The 22,667-nt window shown below is 36.2% G+C and overlaps 1 protein-coding gene and 1 long non-coding RNA gene across 9 annotated transcripts in view; one reads left to right on the top strand and one right to left on the bottom strand.

Annotated features, from left to right (window-relative positions):
- Positions 1–618: 618 nt before the first annotated feature.
- Positions 619–22,667, bottom strand: part of myt1la (myelin transcription factor 1-like, a) — a 61,708-nt gene continuing 39,659 nt past the window's right edge. For 3 of the 8 annotated variants that reach the window (XM_058756811.1, XM_058756813.1, XM_058756814.1), the window contains exons 8-23: positions 22,323–22,454; positions 21,543–21,633; positions 17,695–17,802; positions 16,369–16,589; positions 13,821–14,098; positions 9,782–10,006; positions 8,272–8,390; positions 7,379–7,447; positions 7,213–7,275; positions 6,996–7,079; positions 6,603–6,836; positions 5,519–5,610; positions 5,317–5,420; positions 5,085–5,228; positions 4,113–4,175; positions 619–3,431 (exon numbers count right to left, since the gene is read on the bottom strand). In XM_058756811.1, coding sequence (XP_058612794.1) covers positions 3,291–3,431; positions 4,113–4,175; positions 5,085–5,228; positions 5,317–5,420; positions 5,519–5,610; positions 6,603–6,836; positions 6,996–7,079; positions 7,213–7,275; positions 7,379–7,447; positions 8,272–8,390; positions 9,782–10,006; positions 13,821–14,098; positions 16,369–16,589; positions 17,695–17,802; positions 21,543–21,633; positions 22,323–22,454 — 2,168 coding nt within the window. In that variant the 3' untranslated portion in view covers positions 619–3,290. The remainder of the gene's footprint in view (positions 3,432–4,112; positions 4,176–5,084; positions 5,229–5,316; positions 5,421–5,518; positions 5,611–6,602; positions 6,837–6,995; positions 7,080–7,212; positions 7,276–7,378; positions 7,448–8,271; positions 8,391–9,781; positions 10,007–13,820; positions 14,099–16,368; positions 16,590–17,694; positions 17,803–21,542; positions 21,634–22,322; positions 22,455–22,667) is intronic. The other 5 variants (XM_058756812.1, XM_058756815.1, XM_058756818.1 and 2 more) reach the window with 3 other exon arrangements.
- On the top strand, positions 9,099–21,600 carry LOC131527606 (uncharacterized). Its single transcript, XR_009267701.1, has 3 exons — positions 9,099–9,414; positions 18,802–18,894; positions 21,476–21,600. It is a non-coding gene; the product is annotated as an uncharacterized LOC131527606 (long non-coding RNA).

Genomic DNA, 22,667 nt, shown 5'->3' with positions numbered 1-22,667 from the left:
TTTTTTTGGTTTCATTTGTAGTAAAGTCATGGTTAATTTTCGTAAAGGTACCTTCTACTCTTCTATACGCCAGTGTTGTAATTTGTCATTTCTATTTCTATAAAATCTCCATGAAGGGTATGCCAGACTATCAAATTATATCTAGACTTATATACAGTACATGGTGGTAAGAGAATTAATAAGATATATAACTGGTTTAGTATCATCATGATGGCAAAAGGCCTGTTTTGTCATTAAGGGCTATTCTAAAGCATTTGAGTATTCTGACAAAATAAACATTTCCAAGCATCATAAAAATCTTTAGTATTTTATTATTTTATTATAGATGTTTTGCCAGCGAAACATATAATTTCTGCAGGGCTATTTTGTAATGGACTGTAATGACAAATTTTTCTTTCTCTGCTGCCTTTGACACATGATCAGTCACATGACATGAACGCCCATGAGCAAAGATGATAGCCTTCAGGTCACATACTGTACTTCCAGGCAACTGCCACTGAGATTAATGCATTTTTTTTTTAACTCCAGGTATCATAGACCTTGATGCAAATCAGATAATGATGTAATATAATTTTTAAAAAGTCATTGCGAACATATGTTGAATAATAGGGACATGTAATGTGGCAACACAAGTTTTATTGAGTAAGAGATGTCAACACCAGCATGATAAAAATTGTACAAATTTCACAATTTCAAAATGAAATATCACTGCAACTTGTGATCTTAAACACTTAGAGCAAAAAAAGTATCATACCAACAGAAATCATGCCATGTGGTTGAAAAAAAAAAAAAATAAGAGAGAAAAAGATAGCTAAAGAGCTGGATAGAGGAAGAGAGCAAGAGACATTAAGAAAGCTATGCTTCTTTCTTTATTTTTTAATAGAAAAATCCTGGTTTAAAATGGTTAATTAAAATCCATTTGAAATGGAAACTTGTAACCTGATGATTTCACAATTATTAATAAGAAAAGTATTCTGCATTCAAGCATGTGACACCATAGATAGAGTTTTCTATTTAAATAGTCACAGATAACCTTTTGAAGTAGATAGTACAATATGTGCCAACTGAAAATGAGCAGCGGAATTGTGCTTAAAATCCCTTTTCCTGTCAAATCAGTTATGATAGTGAATGAGAGGATATTGTATTTTGCTATCAGTGTGTTAAAAGCGGTACTATCTTGGAAATAAGCTGCATACACAAAGCTTTCGGAGAGAAATGTGCCGTGGGTGGGGAAGAGATGTCTGGATATTACAGAACGATAAATAAGAGTGACTAGCACCATTTGCATGAGCTCTTGGAAAACATAATGCTAGCCGTAATAATAATACAAAATCATAGATTTCAGAAACAAAGCCCCACGTAGAGCATCAGCAACAACCAGAGTCATTTCACACTAAAAATCACTGTGACAGTTTCGACTCATGCTCGATAAATACAAACAACTTTAAAATCCACCACTGAAAATCAGCCCTATTTGTGACTTTGCTTGATGCTTTGAATGGGCTTTGACTAAATGAAGATGAAGGGGGATTCCCAGACTATAACTGTACATGTCCTTAAGATTCTATGGAGTAATATGAACTGGTCATGTCAGTAAACCACCCTCTGAATAACCCGAAACTGCCCACGTGCTACTGTAATCTAGACCCGTGCCATGCCGTTTTAACGTTTAATGATCAAAAATGCCTCCTGCTTCAATTTCCATAATTCTTAGAGCTTAAAGTGCCGCTGATTTCTCAGAAACTTAAAAAATAAGTGATGAAAGTGAATTGCAGGTTACCACAGAATGCAAGCTGATCTCTCTTAATACTGTATATAACTGATTGGAGTTCACTAATTGTAATATAATGAGCTTGCATTGCTGATATAGTCGTATTTGTTGTGCACACATGACCAGATGAATCTCTACATGATTGTTTGGACAAAATCTACAAGACAAGTGCTCCATTACTATGACACAATGACGTATGGATGGTGACATTAACCCTGTATATCCAGCACACTGATAAACTAACATTCACACACAGATTTACTTCCTTCAAAAGAAAAAGAAAAACTTCCCACAATTCAAACGTCTGGGCACCTCCTTGGTCTCCTGAAACAAATAAAAACACCAAAACATGGAAACAAAGGTGTCCCTGTGCAAAATCGAACATGAGAAATGTGAAATCATAATGCATTCATCCTTTTGGACTTGATCACCCATGTTTAAACCCTAAAACATGACTGTATTAAAAGATTTATATAAAACTTAATACTTTACATTTAGTAAAAAGATTCATCAGCTTTCTACTATGGTAAGAATAAGAAATTGCATATACCCAAACTTTTGCATCCCATATCTAAATAAATGATTGATTCGTTATCATATATTGCTGATATTCTATCATACTACCACTAACATTTTACGATCATTAAATCAAGAATTAATGTTGGATTGTCTCCTTGAAATTTTCTGTAGTTATTGGCCTCAACCAGCCGGGCGTTACATTTAGAGAATGGACTTTTAAAATATTTGAAAAGTTATGAAATACTTCTTGGGATTTACACCAGTGAGTTTCCGTGTCATGATGTTTGCATTCACATTTTTTTTTTTCTATTTTTTTCCATCTATTTTGGGAATTAAAACTAGAGAGAAAAAAAAGAAGAAGAAAAAACAAACAAGCAAAAATAAAAACAATACACATACTGCATTAGAGTGCCCACACTGACCACTATAAATATGATTTCGGAACCAAAAGACAACGTTTCTCAATATTTTTACAAAATGTACCCAAAATCGAACCACAAAAATGTACCACTGTACACCCATTGAACAGCCTGCACAGCACATTAGTTCCCATTAGTTCCATAAAGAGAAGCTCAGATTGAAGCTGATTGCCCTTACATTCCCTCAATGTATCCCCTCTGCACCTCTTTAGATTTAAAATAATGGATGGTTTTTGTTTACAATTAATAAATACATATACACTAAAATGTGCATACATTAGCAGCTATAAACAGTACATCACATTATGTCAGGTCATATGAAAAATGTACAAAACATGAATGTTCCTCAAAACATTTGCCATTGGTAGTCGTCATCTTAAAGCAAGGCAACAAATAAGTTATGTATTATTTTTTTGTCAAAAGCATAACAGAATCATATATAATGCCAAATAATACAATAAATTACAGCAGCAAAAAAATCATACTAGTTATCCATACTTTTTACATGATGGGTTTCTTTTGTTTCTTAACGCTCTGATCACATGACCCCGTTACTCGGCCAATACCAGCCAGTCGCAAAGCTACACTTGGATGCCTTGAACCGCTTGCTTTATGTTCTCCAAGAGGGCCTTGTTCTCCGGGCTCTGGTACTGGTCCTGGTGAGTGTACATATCTGTCAAAGTGCTCACATAAGTGTCAAAGTTTTGCTCGTTCATCGGCTCCTGTGGAACAGATCGGGATCATTGGAGGTTGGAAAACAAGTCAAGCAGAATACGTTCAATCAAACACACAATCAAGGCTTAAGACAGAAGGGGAAGGGGAAAGAGGATATATTTAGGGAGGAATGAACCCACAAAGCTGCCTTTAAAGCTAAATACAAGCTAGGGTTTCAGAGAAAATACATCTCTTGAAATGCAGGGCTTGACCAATCACATTAAAATGGTCACTAAATCAAGCGTAAGACTACTATATTGTTTCTAAAAATATATATCTGATGGATAACAAAAAAATTAATGCACATACATAATGTATGCATGCACTGGTGTGAGTTTCATGCTCATGAGTATGTAGGTAATACTGGCATTCACGAGTGATATCAAACAGATCGCCATGAATAGCAGACAGATATCGATGAGCATCACTGTGCCTGATAAAATAATGTGTTTTTACGATAATAACATGAGTTTACTACCAAAAATAAATATGGCTCATATTGCAACCCCAGCTTTCTTATCGCTATTCCCTGAAGTGGATTATGTCAATATGTGTGGCACTGATACACTCTATGGACCTTCGTGATGCATACACATCGTACTGTGTGTTACAAAAGGGGGAGGACTAGGGGGAGGAAAATGATAGTGAGGAGAAGGATAAAGTTAGACTATGGAAAATGAATCTCTTACTCTGTGGGGCATCTGTAAACAGCAGTAATTTTTAACAGGGGCCTCTTTCAGTGGCATCGGTTTCTACAGAAGGGAGAGGTGTAGAGAAAAGACTATTAGCCTGGCTAAAAGCCAGAGGTCAGCGGTCTCAATAAAACTGACATACTTGACTTTACAACCAAGTTCTGCTTGAGCGGCATGACACATGAACAGGCAACAGTCGTCTGATGTTAGTGCAGCTTGAGGACCCCTCGTGCGCACTCTAAATAGCATCCATCGACAGTGGGGGTGGAGAATTCAGGAGCCATATTCAAGACGTGTTTCAGTTGTTTACTAACATGGCTGCCACATTTGAACGGGGCTTGTCCAATCGTGCCCCGGCTCAATGTGTACGTGATTCGATCGTGTGGGAGAATCTGATCCACAGCGGCCATGTTGTTACTCAACTGAAAAGCAGTTGTTGGAGTGGAGGTTGTTTTTCTACAATGGTCGGTAAAGGGGAGTGACCTCAGCACAGAAGCATATGGAACTGCGAGGAACTCAACAACAGACATAAAGAAGCAGATGGGAGAAACAATAGAAACCGGAATTTCATCCCTACTGATCGTGTCTGAAATGCAGACTCAGGCCCTGGCTTTCAACAAGAGGCAGTCTATAGTCTAAAAGACTATACTAAGCAGATTAACAAGTATTTTACTGTAGGTGATATATTAACAAACTTTAATTACTATTTTGAATTCATTCGGATTTTTACGATTGTAAGTAGCTATGAAACATTTTTATCCTGACTTTTGTACTACTCTCTTACACTCTTAAAAATAAAGGTTCTTTATCATGGAAAAAGGTTCTTCAGACTATTAAGATATTATAGAAAAAAAAACTGTTCACTGAGAGGTTCTTTAGGGAATCCAAAATGGTTCTTCTATGGCATAAGTGTTTTGGAACCTTTATTTTTAAGAGTGCATGTGAGGCCTCAAGTCTGTTGGCTCTTACCATGTGTGGAAGCTGGATGTTGGCAAGACTGTTGATGAGGGACTGGCTGAGGTTGGCGAGCTCATGCAGCAGCGAGTCGTTCTGCTGCTCTATGGCCTTGTTTTCCTCCTCGATGGACTTCAGGTTAGTCTCCATGGTGGTGATCTGGGAGGAGGGAGAAAGAGAGACAAATGCACATCTGTGACTGAACACGTGGCCAAAGCCTGATGTGAGAGATGGCAACTGCTCTTACTTGAGTCCTTAATTTTATCATGTCTGACTCTACTTGATTGTTCGATTCGTTCAGGTCTTTGATTTCCTCATCCAGTTGTTTAATCTCCTCGTCATTTTCTATGCCTGGAAGGGAACATTGGGAAATTCGCTGTAAAAATGCCACTGACGGCAAGTAAAATGAATGAAAAAAATGAACGAATGAATGAAAAAAAATCACATACCTTTACTTGCTCTTTGTTTGATTGTGAGCATTTCAACCCCGGTCATCCTTGCCTTCTTCATAGCAGATGTAGCACGGGGACAACCGGACAGACTGCAGATGTACAAACAAAAAACCAAATAATTATAATAATAATAATTTTTAACTCTCCAATTTAAACATTCTGCTGGTGAAAAAAATTAACATAATTTTCCAAGGTTAAAAACATAATTGTGCATTCTTTCATTTAGTTTATTGTTTAAAATTAATTTACTTTGGAAATAAAATCCTTTCCTCTGGCTTTGAGGCTGCATGTATGAAATATGTCTGCTGCATTAAAACTGCTTAAAGGAAAACATTAACTGATTCACATATGTTTATCGCTTCTAAGTATTTAAAAGTGCAAACACACTGCAAAATGTAATTTTTATAATCTGCATCTTTGTCTTGTTTTGAAGTAAAATATCTAAACATCCTAAAACAACATTTACCAGCACAATTTTATGCTAATAAATCTTGAATATTATTTTTATTACTCCACTGGCTAATTGCTTTTATTGTTTTAACCATAAACTTAAAAAACCCTTAACCTTAAAAAGGTTAACCCTTAAAATAAGAAGAAAAAATTCCATTAGGGTACAAAAATAAATATTATTTGTCTGAATATTCACTGTTATTTTATTAATATATTATGTTGTTTATATACTATTATAGTATTTATTAATATTTTGAATGTAGCTTTTATTTTTATATTTTCGGTTTTCATTTTAATTTTTAAAGTTGTATTAATTTTGTCATGTGCCCATTTAAGGTATTTTAATATTTTAAACTTATTTATTTCAGTTAGTTGCCAAAGCAACATATCTAGTTTTCATTCAAGTTTTTATTTACTAATATTTATATTTTGTTTTATTTGAGATTTATATCAATTTCCAATTTTTAAAAAATAATAATAATAATAACAACACTGTTAATAATTCTACTTCTCAATTAAATATATCATGTTTTAAGATGTTTTGATAGTTTTATTGGAATGAATGCAAAAATACTGATTAAGAAAATGATTTCTAGCTAAATAGTGGCTTAGCTAAGAAATGCTCACACACATGCTCATGTACCTCCGGTGGGTGAGAAAGCTGCCACTGACGTGGCCTGAGCCATCGCAGCCTGGGGTGGGGCAGGTCATGCCGTCTGTCTTGCCAGACTTCCAGGAGAAAGGCGCTCCGTTCACATAACCATCTTTCTGACGCTTGGCGGCCAGCGGGCAGCCGGATGCACTGCGGTGGGATGCATACTTCCCTGTCACATGACCCTGGCCATCACAGCCTGGCACAGGACACCTAAAGACATTGGGCACAGCAGAGACGAGTTCACACACACATAGTGAAGTTCCTTCAGCAATTGTCCTCAATAACTGGCTGATTTTAACCTTAGTTCTCCTGTAAGTTACAACAAGCAAAATTCAACTTTTGATAGCTGAAGGAATTTTAAAAATGCACCTGATTGGCTCCTGGTCATCCTTGTCCTCCTTACTGTGCATTATTTTAATACCACTCTTCTTTGCCCGGGGACAACCTGACAGACTTCAGAGCAAGAAACACATTTACCAAAAAATGCCAAGGGCTTCTCATTGCACTTCTTTGAATCCACGGGTGGCCAAAACATTACGTGAAGTATTAAATCAAATTTTTAATGCGCATATTTGTGAGTCTTCACCTTCTGTGTGAGGCGTAGTTGCCTGTGATATGCCCAGAGCCATCACAGCCAGGAGTGGGACACCTGCAAGCAATGAAAACATGAAACAGATTAGCGTAACCTCAGACAGACCTCATTTTGAGGGTCAACTGAGGTGCCGTGTAAACACGAGAGCGCGAGGGCTTACTTCAGATCCTGGGAGTTAGATGTCATCATACCACGCATGCCCTTGTCAGCCAGTTGGCAGCTTGATAGCCTTGAGGGAAGATTTTTTAGAAGCATGAGGCATGGTTTACTAGAACAGCTGCATTATTAAAGCTACTAAGGTGAACTCAGGGTCACTTTTATCATTAAAAAGTTTTATATGCAAATAAATGAATTGTACTTTTGAAAAAATAAGTTTAAAATCATGTACACTTTTAATAGTAGCCTAAGAAAAGCTGTTTTATTGCACATGGATGCTAAGATTATATGACCAGCCCAATAATACTGACTTGATCTTGAATTCATTTATCACGGCTGTCTGCCAATAGTGCATTTTTACAAATGCCATACATTAATAAAAGCTTTTGCTTATATACTAAGCCCAGAATGATATGCAGCACAATATAAATAAAAAACTACAGAGTGCACAACTTTAATAATAAATTAAAATCATTTTAGCAGCCAGGGTTTCATTTAGTCAAACTGTTAAAACAAACTGTTAAATTTGAAAGAAGTCTTTATGTTCACCAAGGCTGCATTTATTTGATCAATATTTCTATATATTTTTATTTGAAAATATTTTAAAACGTAATTTATTTATGTGATTTTTACTCCAGTCTTTGGTGTCACATGATCCTTCAGAAATCATTCTAATATGCTGACATGGTGCTTGTGTTTTTTTTTTCAGGATTCTTTTATGAATAATAATAATAATATTAAAAAACTTGTGTAATATTGTCTTATATTGTCAATATTGTGTAATATTGATCAATTTAATGTATCCTAGCTGAATTATTAACTTCTTATAACACACAATAATAATTAAAAAAAAAATCATGCTACAAGGTCAACAACAGGAGAAGTGCAGATGCTTACGTGAGAAGCTCCTTCTTGCTCTCCTTGCAGGGAGCATATTTGTGTTTGGGGCTGGGGAGGGACACGTCTCCTGAATACTGCTGCTCTTCTAATAGATCCTGAAATGGGTCCAGGTCATCCTGAAAATGAGGATGGAGAAAGAAAAAGAAAGATTTCAGTGTATGTTATGATGCACTATAAAAAGGAACAATAGGGAATAATGGCCTGCTAGTACTGTAATTGCAATATATACAGCGCAGTTCACATTTAAAAGAATACCATGTTATTATAATACTGAGCACAAAATCTCATACAGCCTAATTTGCATTCTTTCTAGTTCCCCAACAATTTAGCAAAAACATCAGTTCCCTTTTGAAATAATAATAACAACAGTTTAAGTCTGGGGGTTCATTAATGAGTAATTAATTAACAGAGGAAAAATCCGTTTTCAAGCAATAATCTCCAGTGAAGTGAAGGCATGCAGTACCAGTACTCTACACTAGATGTCCTTTCAGTCCTTCAGAAGGAACAGCCTACCGTCCTTCAAATCACTACAATAGCTTCCCCAACCAGTTTACTGTTTAAGGTTTACACAAGGACAAAGCAACGGTTTAGAAATGACTAAATTGTGCTCCAATTAACATGTCACAGGCAAACAATTTTATATTATAAACAGGTCCTTTTGCTTAGCTACAGTGGAAAAGAAAAGGGGGGAAGACTAAGCAGAAGCTTCTGCCTACGGATTGCATTGGAAGTGGGCTGAACATGTAAGCAGTAAACGGTAATCTTACTATGACTAGCATTCATCTGCCAACTGTCCTCCAGATAACCAGTTAGCTGCTAACAAAAAAGCAAAATGCCTGGTGAAAGAAGATGAAACCAAACAGCAGGCGGTTCTTAAGAATTTTTATAGTCACAGTACTGTTTTATTAGTGCTTTATATATTTTATGATAAATGCTAATTCGACTGATATTTTTGAAAAGTTTTTTAAAGGTGTGTAATTTCTTTCACTTTCACTACTGCTGACAGAAATAATGATTGCTTTCAAACAGGTTTCCTGAACACTTCTCCTCGTCAAGCTATTGGTTGGACAAATAGATAGTCCCACTTCTTTGTTGCTGTGTCAGGATGCTCAAACACAAGCAATTTTTCCCAGCTAACAGGTAACGTTCCCAGTCTGTTATCTGGTCTTCAATAACGTTCTCAAAATATTAGCACAAAAACATTATTTATAGATTGTTCATGCAACATTATTTTTAAATCAGTTTAGCTTGATGTTAATTTTACATTTTTTAAATGTTACTTCAGAATGTTAACAGGACATTCAAATGTAAAGTTCCAATAATGTTTTCAAAATGATAAAATGGAATATTGTGAATGATCACAAAATGATCACACTCTCCGGTGCAACAAATACAATGAGCCAAAAAGGTGGTAACTATCATCTAAATTCACTTCATGTGAAGTGACGCAAGTGCTTCAGTCCGTCTCTAGCCAGACTCAGGGGGTGTTGGGGTGGGGGGGAAGTACCTCCTTGTGGTCCTCGTCCAGGCGTTTGATCTTGGTGTAGTCCACAGGCAGGTCCCAGCAGTCTGCTGCGCTCATCTGGTAGCAGTGGCTGTTGAGCAGGGCCTGCCGCTGGGGCGACATGGGCTGCAGGGGGGTCAGCACTGTGCCTCCACTGCCCTCCCCCATCCCTCCAGCCCGGCTCAGATCCAGGGTTCCGTTCTCATCCCCATCTCTGTCATCAGGGCTCTGCCATGAAGGAGAGAAGAGAGAGGAGAATTGATAAGAGAATAAAGAATAAAGAGAATAATTAAGAAGTAAAAGATGAGAAAAAAGCAGGGTGAGATACGAAAGGGAAGGATGACAGATGAGGATGGGTACATGGTTCATATGCACAGTTTTAAGCAAGTAAAATTATTTTAATATATTATTACTATATTTAATTTATTTTTTATTTATATTATATTTAATGAATTAATTAATTTAATCATTATATTTCATATATTATTACTATTTTAATTATTATTTTTAAATAAATTCTGGGGGAAAAAAATTAATTGTAATTTTTGGTAACACATATTATTCACCCAATATTGATTATTCTTATTTTTTGGAATATTGCAGTGTGTATTATAAATGATTTATCCATGCACATTTTTTTTATTTTTTAGTTTGCGTAATTTAAAATACGTAATGATAGGGAAGAAAAACAACTGCAATTTCTGTTTCATGCCTACTTTAAACTACCTACAAAAACATAAGCAAGGGATTTCGAAGGATAACCAACATGCAGGGCATTAATTGTGTGTTCAAATGCCTAGACTGAAACAGTAGTTTTGTGGTTCAGTCCCATTAGCCTTCTTCCCTCTTCCCTGCGTTAGGCATGAATAATTAATATAGTTGCATTGTTTGACCGTTTGCCAGCTTTATTTACACTGTTGTTGCTGATTTTGTTGTCACGTGTGGTAATTAATGTCTGGTGATGTCAAGCTGTATTTGTACTTCTACTTAAAATGATTAGTTAGTTAGTTGTTTGCTACCCTTGTCACGTTTCATGTACTGTAAAAAGTCTTAAAGTCATGTGGCATATTATGAGACAACAAGCACTTTGTTCTGTATATTCACTACCTTTTAGTAGAATAGGGTCAGTATGTTTTTTTTTTTGAATAAATGAAAGATTGAATGAAAGGATGCATTAAATTGACCAGAAGCGGAAAAGATAATAAAATGATTTTTATATCAAATAAATGTTGATCTTTTTAAACTTCTATTTATCAAAGAATCTTGAAAAAGCATATAATGGTTTTGAAAACTAGGGTAAACGTACCTATTAAGCTCACCAAAATCTATATTGAGACATTTTTAGTGCACAAGATATTGGTTTCAGTACAAAATGTTATGTTAAAATAAAATATTAATCTCTCACACAAAAATATTTAATTTTATTTTAAATGACAAAAGCATTTCAATTAAGATCATTAACATCATTAAATTTAAAAAGTCTGGCTGTGCTTAATGGGTACATTTTTGTACCCTTTAAGCACACCCCTGTTCTCATTAAGCTCCCATCATGTTTTAAAAAAAAAAAAATGTATGACAATTTTTAAAGAATAATTGTCAAAATATCAAAAGTCAATCACAAAAAAAAAAAAAACCCAGAACACTAAAATCAAGCAACAAGGCATTCAAGTCGATCAGTTATATATTCATAGTGAAGTGTCATTTAAGCACATTGCAACATTTATAGTAGTCCACGTTCAGCTAAGTAAAAAATCAGATAAAACAAACTAATAAAAGATTTAATTCATGGGGATGAACAGAAACTAGCCTCATTATGAAACCTCTTTTTAAATGGATGTCAACTTATCTATAGTCTCTTAAGGCTGGAATACACTACACGATTTCTGCCCCGAATTTCCACAGATTTGCAGTCTGGAAAAGTTGATGCTAGTTGCCAAAGATCAGAGCCAGTCTGCAGATTTGAGTTGACAGAATCCATAGAAAATCGATTAAGTTAAAGTGACAACCATCAGTTAATATTTAAAGTCTGTTTATGAAGTATTTACATAGACTTTCAATGAGGAAGAGTTTAAAGAGAGCACACTGAACTTAATGGGAGCAGCAACAATTTTTAATACATTTCATGTAATATTTATTAAAATGACAGGATTTTTGGTAAATAAATAGTCTAGGTCATGTATTAAGTTCATACATATTTTAATATGAACAACAATTATTAACAATATCTATGAAATTATACTTTTTCTTATCGATGTCGCACTGAAGCTGTGTGATTTTCATAGTAGTGCACCCTTTAAGCTCACCTTAAAATAATGAAATCTTTAAAAATTACACTGTAAAATGACAGACCAGCAATAAACTGTCAGTTTATAATATTATGGATGTAAAAATACAAGCCAGTAATGCCTGTGAAGTAATATGTTAGCGTAGCACACAATCTTATACAGCTAGTCAGCTAACTGTGCTCTGTAGCATCTGCGCTATGTTGCTAAAACTATCGTTTGGATCTAATGTAATTATTTCCCACATCCAAGTTCCAGGTTATAATATGCAAAAGTCTGAACATTAATCTCTTAATTTTACAATAAGTAGTGAAACTTACCCAAAATAAAAGATTAAACATCTAAAAATGCACATTTAAGGGGCCTCTCTTTTGGTGAAAGTTTTTAGACAGCTTTCAAAATGGCCGCCAGACAGTGTGAACACATGGAGACTCGTATCTCAGCGTGCAATGATCTGATTGACTTGAAATTATAGGAGGTATATAGTAACATCAAGTAGGATAATAAATTATTTTTTCTTTTTATAATCTGATCTCAAAAATGGAAGTGTGCTTAATGGGTACGTGAGCTTAATAGGTACGTTTACCCTACATTAAGCAGCATTGATAAATAATAAATAGTTCTTGAGCACCAAAATAGAATGATTTCTGAAGGATCATGTGACACCGAAGACTGAATTAATCGCTGCAGAGATTTCAGATTTGCTATCATAAGAATCAATCACATTTTAAAATATACTAAACTAGAGAAAGTTATTTTAAATGGTATATTAATGGTATATTACTATCTTTTTTATCAGTTATATACAAGCGAGGATAAGAGATTTCAAAAAAACATTTTAAGTACACATAGTATACTTTTTAAATAAAAAAACATGAAAAAAAAAACTGAACAATTTATTTGCATACAACTCCAACAAAAAGTATTTCTAGACTTGCAAATGATGGCAAATTTTGACAACATTTTATGTTCAATTAATATATTTATAATTAGGTAAATGAATTTCTAAAACTCCACAACCACCTCAGTTTTTAAAGGATGGGAGGAGGAAAGATACGAAAGAAGAGTGCTTCTTCTTTGCGCTGCCCTACATCTCCATGCACAGCTGCTTATTAGTGAATAGAGCCCCGCAGCTCCTCACTACCTCTGTCCCTCTTTCTTTCTCTCTCTCATTCTCATCCCCACTCCCTCTAGCCTGCTGCCTCACTGTCCTTAAAGAGAGGTCATTGTCTTTCCTATGTACCCAGAGGGATGCTGGGAGAGCTGGCTTGGCCTGGACCACAGCTGAAATCGACATTAATTCTACTTGTCTCAGTGAGAGAGGGTAGGGGCACCACTACCCCAGCGTTCCTGCAGCTGCCAGCTTCCTCTGGTCTCCTCCAGCCCTGCACTCTCATTATCACCATACAGATTATGTCTGAAATCGATGTGTCACTAAAGCAACCGTGGCTCGTTCAGACCATTAGGCTCATATGATGACCCTGAGTCTAGCAGAGAGCTCTCAGAGGTGCTGCTGTCATTCACTGTGTGAAATCGCACCCTGTGCAAATGAGCTCGAAAACCCAGAGGAGAAGACCAGGGGTTTGCCCCAAATGACTCTAAACTTGCATGCCCTCATTTTGGTGCACTGCCTTTACATACTGGAAGGCAGTGCAGATATACTAAGAAATACCCAGTGAGAGAAAGCAAAATACAATATTAGCAGTACAAGTGGGTGAGGATGAGGGAGGAACTGGCAGGAAAAAGTTGCGGACCCTCACCTGTGCCAGGAGCTCTGGGCCTTTCCCGGTGAGGCTCTGGGGCATCTCTCTGCAGCGCGTGGACAGGTTGAGGATGGCGGTGGCGGCCATGTGGGCGGCTTCCATGTCGTGCGTGTAGTCGAAGCTGCTCTTGCTGCAGGTGCTGCTGGCGCTGCTTCCTCCTCCCCCTCCTCCCCCTCCCCCTCCTCCTCCTCCACAGCTGAGACTGCTGCTGCTGCTGGGAGCGTAGCTGCTCGTGGTGCTGCTGGCCGGGCTCGAGGTCTTACAGTAGCGCTTGGCTGCACACATACACATAAACCGGGTCAGACGGCCACTATAAACTTGGATGGATGGATGAATGGGTGGGGGAATAGAGAGATAGATAGATAGAAAAATAGATAAATAGACAAAATGATAGAACAGATAGATGATAGAATGATAGACAGATAGATAGATAGATAGATAGATAGATAGATAGATAGATAGATAGATAGATAGATAGATAGATAGATAGATAGAACTGTAGATAAATAGAATCATAAAACTATAGATATATAGAATGATTGAACAACAAAATGATAGATAGATAGATAGATAGATAGACACAGATGATAGATACACAGAACTGTAGATAAAGAGAAAAATTAAACAATATGTAGAACGACAGAAAGATAGAATGACAGAACGATAGAGCGATAGATAGAGATAGACAGACAGAAAGACAGACAGACAGATAGAAAGATAGATAGATAGATAGATAGATAGATAGATAGATAGATAGATAGATAGATAGATACACACACACAGAACTGTAGATAAATAGAATCATAAAACTATAGACATATAGAACGATTGAAAGACAGACAGATAGATAGACAGACAGATAGATAGATAGATAGATAGATAGATAGATAGATAGATAGATAGATAGATAGATAGATAGATAGATACACACAGACACACTTATTAGATGATCTGATGTTTCATGATGAATGCTGTGAGAAATTGAATGTGTGAGAGAGAGTGGAGGAGAGGGGGAGAAATGGTTTAACAGTGTATCTAGGTTTCATGCAGAGGGCTACACATTGTTAACATGAAATCTAAGACCTGTATGGAAAGCATTTATACAACATTTCTTTTTTATATAAATCCACATTCATAGAGAAACCCTGGTCTGCAATTGACTAAGGAACTGTTATTATCTTCAATACTGGAAGGTGACAAATCAGCTGCTAAAATGCAGTTATAACCACTTATTCAAGATTTATACTACTCTCCCATTTGATCTTATTTTTCATCTAATTTTGCATTGAGACAAATAGCAATGCTGTCATTACAACTAAACTGGGTGTAACTAATTGATGTTGCCAACTGAGTCTAAATGAAGTGCAGTTAATTCCTAACATTAATTAAATGTTATTCTCATTAATTTTTTTCCAAGCTTAATTTTCTTCATTTGTCTCATTTATCAAAAACTGCATTTCTTTGATAAAGCATACAGGCACGTAACATCACTTGCAAGAATGCTCTTTAATTTCCGAGATGTGGTATGTGTTCTGATTTCAATAACATTGTCTATATTATCACTGCAGGGCATGCTGTAATGCTCCTTATGGGCAATCAAGACTGTCCTGATGTAATAACCATGAGTTATAATGAAAATGAGTTATTTTAAGCACAGCTAATGAAACCGTACCAAAATATCCCGCCGAATTCTGTTGACAGGAAATCTCTACAATTTCTGGCTTGGGCGTGAAATCAACTGCTACCATTTTGAACAAAATCGTTCCAGTTAATTTGATTCCTTCACAAATGTAAGTGCGCTCATTTATCAAGACCAGGGCTGCAGTTGCGAGCTACAACGCTACACATTACCAAACACAAAAACCTCCAAAAATGAAGCTTGAACCAAAGACGGAGAAACATAATATTTGAGAAACTGACAAACATCCAGATGATCTGGCGTCATTCAAACATCTGTCTGCATCACTCACTGTGGACCAGTAATGAAAAGGTTAACACCTACATAACTGCCTTATTTTCTATTTTTAATTGATAAGAGAACGTCTTGCAACATTATATATACATACATACAAAGAGAAAAAGAATATATAATTTTATCGGATAAAATGTTATTATAGATGTATATATACATTCTTCACACATATGTATTATGGTGGTCAAAAATATCTATCCAGCCATAATTAAATTAAAGGAGCTGCATGCAAATTGGAAATGCCTTCATTGGGTTTGTGTACCTAGGTTATTAATCATTTCAGAAGCCAATAAGTAGAGTAGGATTTCCAATAAAGGAGCACTGAACTCGACGGCTGCCTGTGAAAAATCCAAGCTAAAGCTTTTATTAAGAGAAGGCCTTCACTTCAAAATAGAAAATAGAGAAGAAATTCTTTTTTAATGGAAAATACTGCAAGGATGTCTGGCAGTACAAAACTAATTCTAATCTTATTTCCATCTGATCCCCTAGAGAAAGACCAGTTTATCAATTCTGACTCCTTCTACCTCACCAGCTTCAATGACAGAGGAAAAGAATAACAAAAGCCAAGCTTGCCATCATATCCTTTGGGTGAGGTGTCTCGCCCGTGGTGCTTCGGGGTGAGGGACCTCTTGCCATAGGCATGAGGCTGGTTGTCATAACTGCTGCTGTAGTCGAAGCTGGCTTTGGAGTACTTCTCCAGCTCCTTGGCCAGGTTGGATCGTGGAGTACTGGTTGGGACGTTATTTTTGTACCCATACTGTGGGATCTCCAGCTGTTTTACGAAGCACATGGGTCTGGAACAATTGACAAAGGGAGGGAATCAAGGTTGGGTATCAGAGTCCTGGACATATATTATACTCAAAGTCAAGATGAATAACAGTGCTCAATCCATTTAATATTTGTCATGTAACATGCTTTTAATCATCTGGATTCATCTTAAAAAGTCAGTTCCCCCCAAAATCAAAAAGATTTATTTTAAGTATTTAAATTATGTAATTTATTTAAATTACTCAGATATATACAAATACACACATTATATTATAATTAAGTTTTTTTATAAATAATATGATACATATTGTACATTAGGTATTATTGCATTATGAATTATATATATATATATATATATATATATATATATATATATATATATATATATAATTCTTATAATAATTATATATATAATCGCATCCAAAATAAAAGTTTTTGTTTATAGAATATTTGTGTGTAAAGACACACACATACAGTATATATTTTGAAAATATTTACATGTATTTATTTATATTTTATTTTATCTGATTTACATGTATATATTTATATTCATAAAATGTATATTATATATAAATATATTTGATATTTAAACATTTTTCTTAAATATATACATACATGTGTGTGTATTTAATATATGTATGTATGTATATATAATATACATATGTAATATTTATATATATAATAAATATAATAAATATATGTATATATATATATATATATATATATATATATATATATATATATAATAAATATACACAGTACACACACATATATTATTTACACAAAAACTTAAACTTAAACTTAAAACTTACATAAGTATGTAATATATATATATATATATATATATATATGTAATTGTGTAATACTGTATATTAAATGAAAATTGAATGTTAAATAATTGTTTGTCTCTTGATTAACAATAATTTTAGATGCATCAGTGAAAAAGGAAAGTCGTTTTTAAAGAATGATGAGAATAAATATAAATTAAGGTCTTTAATTATGTTTAAAGTGGCATAATTTCACTGTTTTGTGAAAAGCACTATAAAAATACTTGTAAATATGAATAGGATTAATGTACTGTTCCAACAAAAACTCTTTACTAAACATATGGCACGAAGGGTCACAAAGTACCTCAGGACACGGTCTGATGCCTGGTTGGACTTGGAGCTGTCGCAGGGGTGATGTTTCTCCTGAACCTTTGCCATCTTCTCGGCGGCGGCTATGGGACATCCCGAGAGACTGCAACAGCAGCAGAGCAATTTATGTAGTGTTAACATCACGTTACAAGCAGTATGTAAGGGCACACACACATACACACTCCCAAACGCACACACATGCCCTAGCAGATAGCAGAAGTTGAAGAACAAAGTGAGATATGAGGGAATGTATAATACCAGCATATGGAGACAAGTCTGTCAGAGAGAATAGTCCGCTTTTTATGACATTCTCTCAATACAGACTCCCAATGTGTTTGCAAAATCCTGGTACGCGCGTGTGCGGTACATGGGGATATTTATGTATGAATTATGCATTTCATGTGGCCTAGTTCTATAGTATGAAGGCAAAGCTTTGCAGATATCTGCTGGGCATTTCTGGCTGGCTGGCTTCAGAAAGCTCTTCACAGCGAGATACCGCAGTCATTTCAGAGAGACACACTACAGCAAACTGAGCTTCAGAACATCCAGCTACGCTCCCTTGCTTGCCTTTTTCTCCCTCGTTGTTTCTTCCTCTCATTACTCTATCTTCCTCTCCGTTTGTTTATCCCTCATTTCTGTCTCATTTCTCTCACTTTTCTGTTGCTTTCTCTCTCTCACTACGTAATCCTTTGTATAGCTGGGAACTGTATTCTTATCGTCTGCAATTTTCGTATTGTTTTCTGGCTATATAGAAACCATTCAGTCATTCTCAATCTCAAAAAATAAACAAAATAAATAACCAACATGAGACAAAAATACAAACATAAAAATCTCTCACGCTCTGCAATTTCGGAAAAAAACGTAAAGTATATAAGTACAAGTGCATTTAAAGGAATGGAATTTGAAAAAGTGAGTGAGTGCTGACTGACAGACAGAAGGACGGCTGTCACTATGCTGAGTTGCCATGACAACCATGCAATGAGGAATGTGTAGACAAACCATATATACTGTACAAGGTTGTTATATTCCTCTATTATACATTTTGTTTTCTTCAGCTCAACCCTTCTAATAGTGTGTGTGTGTGTGTGTGTTTGTCCCATAGGAGCTGTTCCATATAACATGGCCTGCAGCAACTTCGGGTGGAGACTGCATCTGTCTGAATGTACACCATATGCACATGGAGGCACATCTTAGTGTAAGTCTATTTGTAATTAACTATTTGTATATGTGGAGTTCTCATTCTTAAGGAAATCTTAATTTGCAGAGGCCAAATTCTCAGTTTCATCTTGTAAAAAAAAAAAAAATATATATATATATATATATATATATATATATATGTATATACACACAGTATCTCACAGAAGTGAGTACACCCCTCACATTTTTGTAAATATTTTATTATATCTTTTCATGTGACAACACTGAAGAAATTACACTTTGTTACAATGTAAAGTAGTGAGTGTACAGCTTGTATAACAGTGTAAATTTGCTGTCCCCTCAAAATAACTCAACACACAACCATTAATGTCTAAACCGTTGGCCACAAAAGTGAGTACACCCCTAAGTGAAAATGTCCAAATTGGGCCCAATTAGCCATTTTCTCCCCGTGTCATGTGACTCGTTAGTGTTACAAGGTCTCAGGTGTGAATGGGGAGCAGGTGTGTTAAATTTGGTGTTATCGCTCTCACTCTCTCATACTGGTCACTGGAAGTTCAACATGGCACCTCATGGCAAAGAACTCTGAAAAAAAGAATCGTTGCTCTATATAAAGATGGCGTAGGCTATAAGAAGATTGCCAAGACCCTGAAACTGAGCTGCAGCACGGTGGCCAAGACCATACAGCAGTTTAACAGGACAGGTTCCACTCAGAACAGGCCTTGCCATGGTCGACCAAAGAAGTTGAGTGCACGTGCTTAGCATCATATCCAGAGGTTGTGTTTGGGAAATAGACGTATGAGTGCTGCCAGCATTGCTGCAGAGGTTGAAAGGGTGGGGGTTCAGCCTGTCAGTGCTCAGAACATATGCCGCACACTGCATCAAATTGGTCTGCATGGCTGTCATCCCAGAAGGAAGCCTCTTCTAAAGATGATGCACAAGAAAGCCCGCAAACAGTTTGCTGAAGACAAGCAGACTAAGGACATGGATTATTGGAACCATGTCCTATGGTCTGATGAGACAAAGATAAACTTATTTGGTTCAGATGGTGTCAAGCGTGTGTGGCGGCAACCAGGTGAGGAGTACAAAGACAAGTGTGTCTTGTCTACAGTCAAGCATGGTGGTGGGAGAGTCATGGTCTGGGGCTGCATGAGTGCTGCCGACACTGGGGAGCTACAGTTCATTGAGGGAATCATGAATGCCAACATGTGACTGGGCCGCAGGGCAGTATTCCAACATGATAACGACCCCAAACACACCTCCAAGACGACCACTGCCTTACTAAAGAAGCTGAGGGTAATGGTGATGGACTGGCCAAGCATGTCTCCAGACCTAAACCCTGTTGAGCATCTGTGGAGGAGCGCAAGGTCTCTAACATCCACCAGCTCCGTGATGTCGTCATGGAGGAGTGGAAGAGGACTCCAGTGGCAACCTGTGAAGCTCTGGTGAACTCCATGCCCAAGAAGGTTAAGGCAGTGCTGGAAAATAATGGTGGCCACACAAAATATTGACACTTTGGGCCCAATTTGGACATTTTCACTTAGGGGTGTACTCACTTTGGTGGCCAGCGGTTTAGACATTAATGGCTGTGTGTTGAGTTATTTTGAGGGGACAGCTAATTTACACTGTTATACAAGCTGTACACTCACTACTTTACATTGTAGCAAAGTGTCATTTCTTCAGTGTTGTCACATGAAAAGATATAATAAAATATTTACAAAAATGTGAGGGGTGTACTCACTTCTGTGAGATACTGTATATAACTATATATAGTTAAACAATTATATAAGTAAAGGTTATATTATTATTATTATTATTAGGACATATAATACACACACACACACACACACACACACACATATATACATACATACAGTATATACATATATATTACACATCATAATAATTATAATAATATAACCTTTACTTATTTAACTGTTTAAATATATAAATATAAAAATAGTTTTAAAAATATATATCAGTATTAATTAAATATAATTAAATTGAATTATATATTAGAATTAGACATTTGCTTTTAATTTTAAGATTTTTAATAGTTTCAATAGTGATACCAATTTCTCTAGCTTCTTATACATATAAAATTATTATTATTATCATTATTATTAAATTTAGAAAACGACAATTCTTTTATTATTAAAATTTTTACACACACAGTATATACATTATATATACTGTGTGTATATATATTGTATTATATACAGTATCATTATATACAGTATCAATTAAATGTGATTAAATAAATATGAATAAATATGAATATTAAATAAATATTCATAAATATGCATAAAAAATATTATTCATAAATAAAAATATTTAATAATAAAATATTTGATATATTATCTTTTTTATACATTTTTAGAGGCTTTTTTTAAAGTTTTCAAAAGTTCACAAAGTCCCTTGTTCCACATGGGAATAGAATCCTGAATCTCCAGTCTGCATGTCAAAAGTGCCAATGCGCAAATGAAATATTTGAGCCTGGAGCTATGTGTTTCTATGATCCAGCCGAGCTCGGCACAACACAAACAAATCAGTCCCTCTTCTCCTTCCTGAAAGCAAGGCTCTATCTAAAACTACGCATTCTTCTTATTCCCTATATAAAGTGTGTAAAAAGACTGGAACATCAGTCCCCACAGTGGCGCTTTCTCCACGTCCCTTCCAGCCACTCACCTGCGGTGGGAGTTCCTGTTGCTATTTACATGGCCGCGTCCCGAGCAGCCAGGCGTGGGGCACTTTAGAACATTCTCATACATTGCAAGAACTTGGACAAACAGAGAGGAGAGGGCGAGAGAAGGTTAGGAGGATCCAGAGTGAGTATGAAAGCCTTGTGTTCCATTAAGCTGAACGGGCTCAGTGACAACAGCATGCACATGCTCCTAAGAAACGTTCCAGCTGAAATCAGTTAATCATAAAGTTAATCACGGCCACACCATATGGTGAAAGAAGAATCTAGGCATGCAATGTGTTAATGGCATGCACGTTGTGTGAAAGCATTGGCGTACAAGGAAAAGAAAGCACTCTTCAATAAAAACGGATTTATTTTTGGTGAATTAAATGAGTCTAGCCATTAGGTTGTCTATGACACATCCTGCAGCGCTACGTCTCTGGGCCTGCAGTAAACTGACTCATCAGAACCCGCCTGTGGCATGATCCTCATCCAATTAGAGGTGTGACTGGAGGTAGTGATGAAAAAGCTGCTTTGCGTCTGAGAGATCAGTGCAGCCATATTGAGAAACAGGCTAAAATTACTCATAAGCACCAATCAGCACATCCAGACAAGCATACTGACATACTGGTCGTACGAGAAAGTGCGCCACCGCTTCAGGTGGAGGAGGAAATGCACTCAAATGCATTACAGAAAAGAGAGGTAAAACATGCCCACAGCACAGACGGCACATAGCAAACACGCATGGGGACCAATGTGCAAATGGCCGTACATATTCGGCTTACTTTCTGGTGGCACGCGGTCTTTGTGAGGGCAGCCGGACAAGCTTCGATGGTGAGGATAGAGTCCAGTGACATGCCCTGTGCCATCGCAACCAGGGGTTGGACACTTGCTTTCTTTTTTCTCTCCCCTTGATTCTGTAAGCAAAGACAGTTATTGGCATATCCTGTTACAGGCACAGTAAGCAAATCCCATTAACCTGCTGGATTCTTTGTGATAACATTTATGCTCCGGTTACGGCTATTTTCAAACACTGTCTGTTTGCTTTGAAATTGGACACTGGATAAAGAATATAGCTTGAATGAGACTTGTGGCTGAGATTGTATTGGATTGTAATTCAGAAAAATTTT

This window comes from Onychostoma macrolepis, chromosome 20 (assembly GCF_012432095.1).
Source record: "Onychostoma macrolepis isolate SWU-2019 chromosome 20, ASM1243209v1, whole genome shotgun sequence".
Lineage (NCBI taxonomy): Eukaryota > Metazoa > Chordata > Actinopteri > Cypriniformes > Cyprinidae > Onychostoma > Onychostoma macrolepis.
The sequence above is the reverse complement of the archived record's forward strand: the minus strand, read 5'-3'. Positions and strand labels throughout refer to the sequence as shown.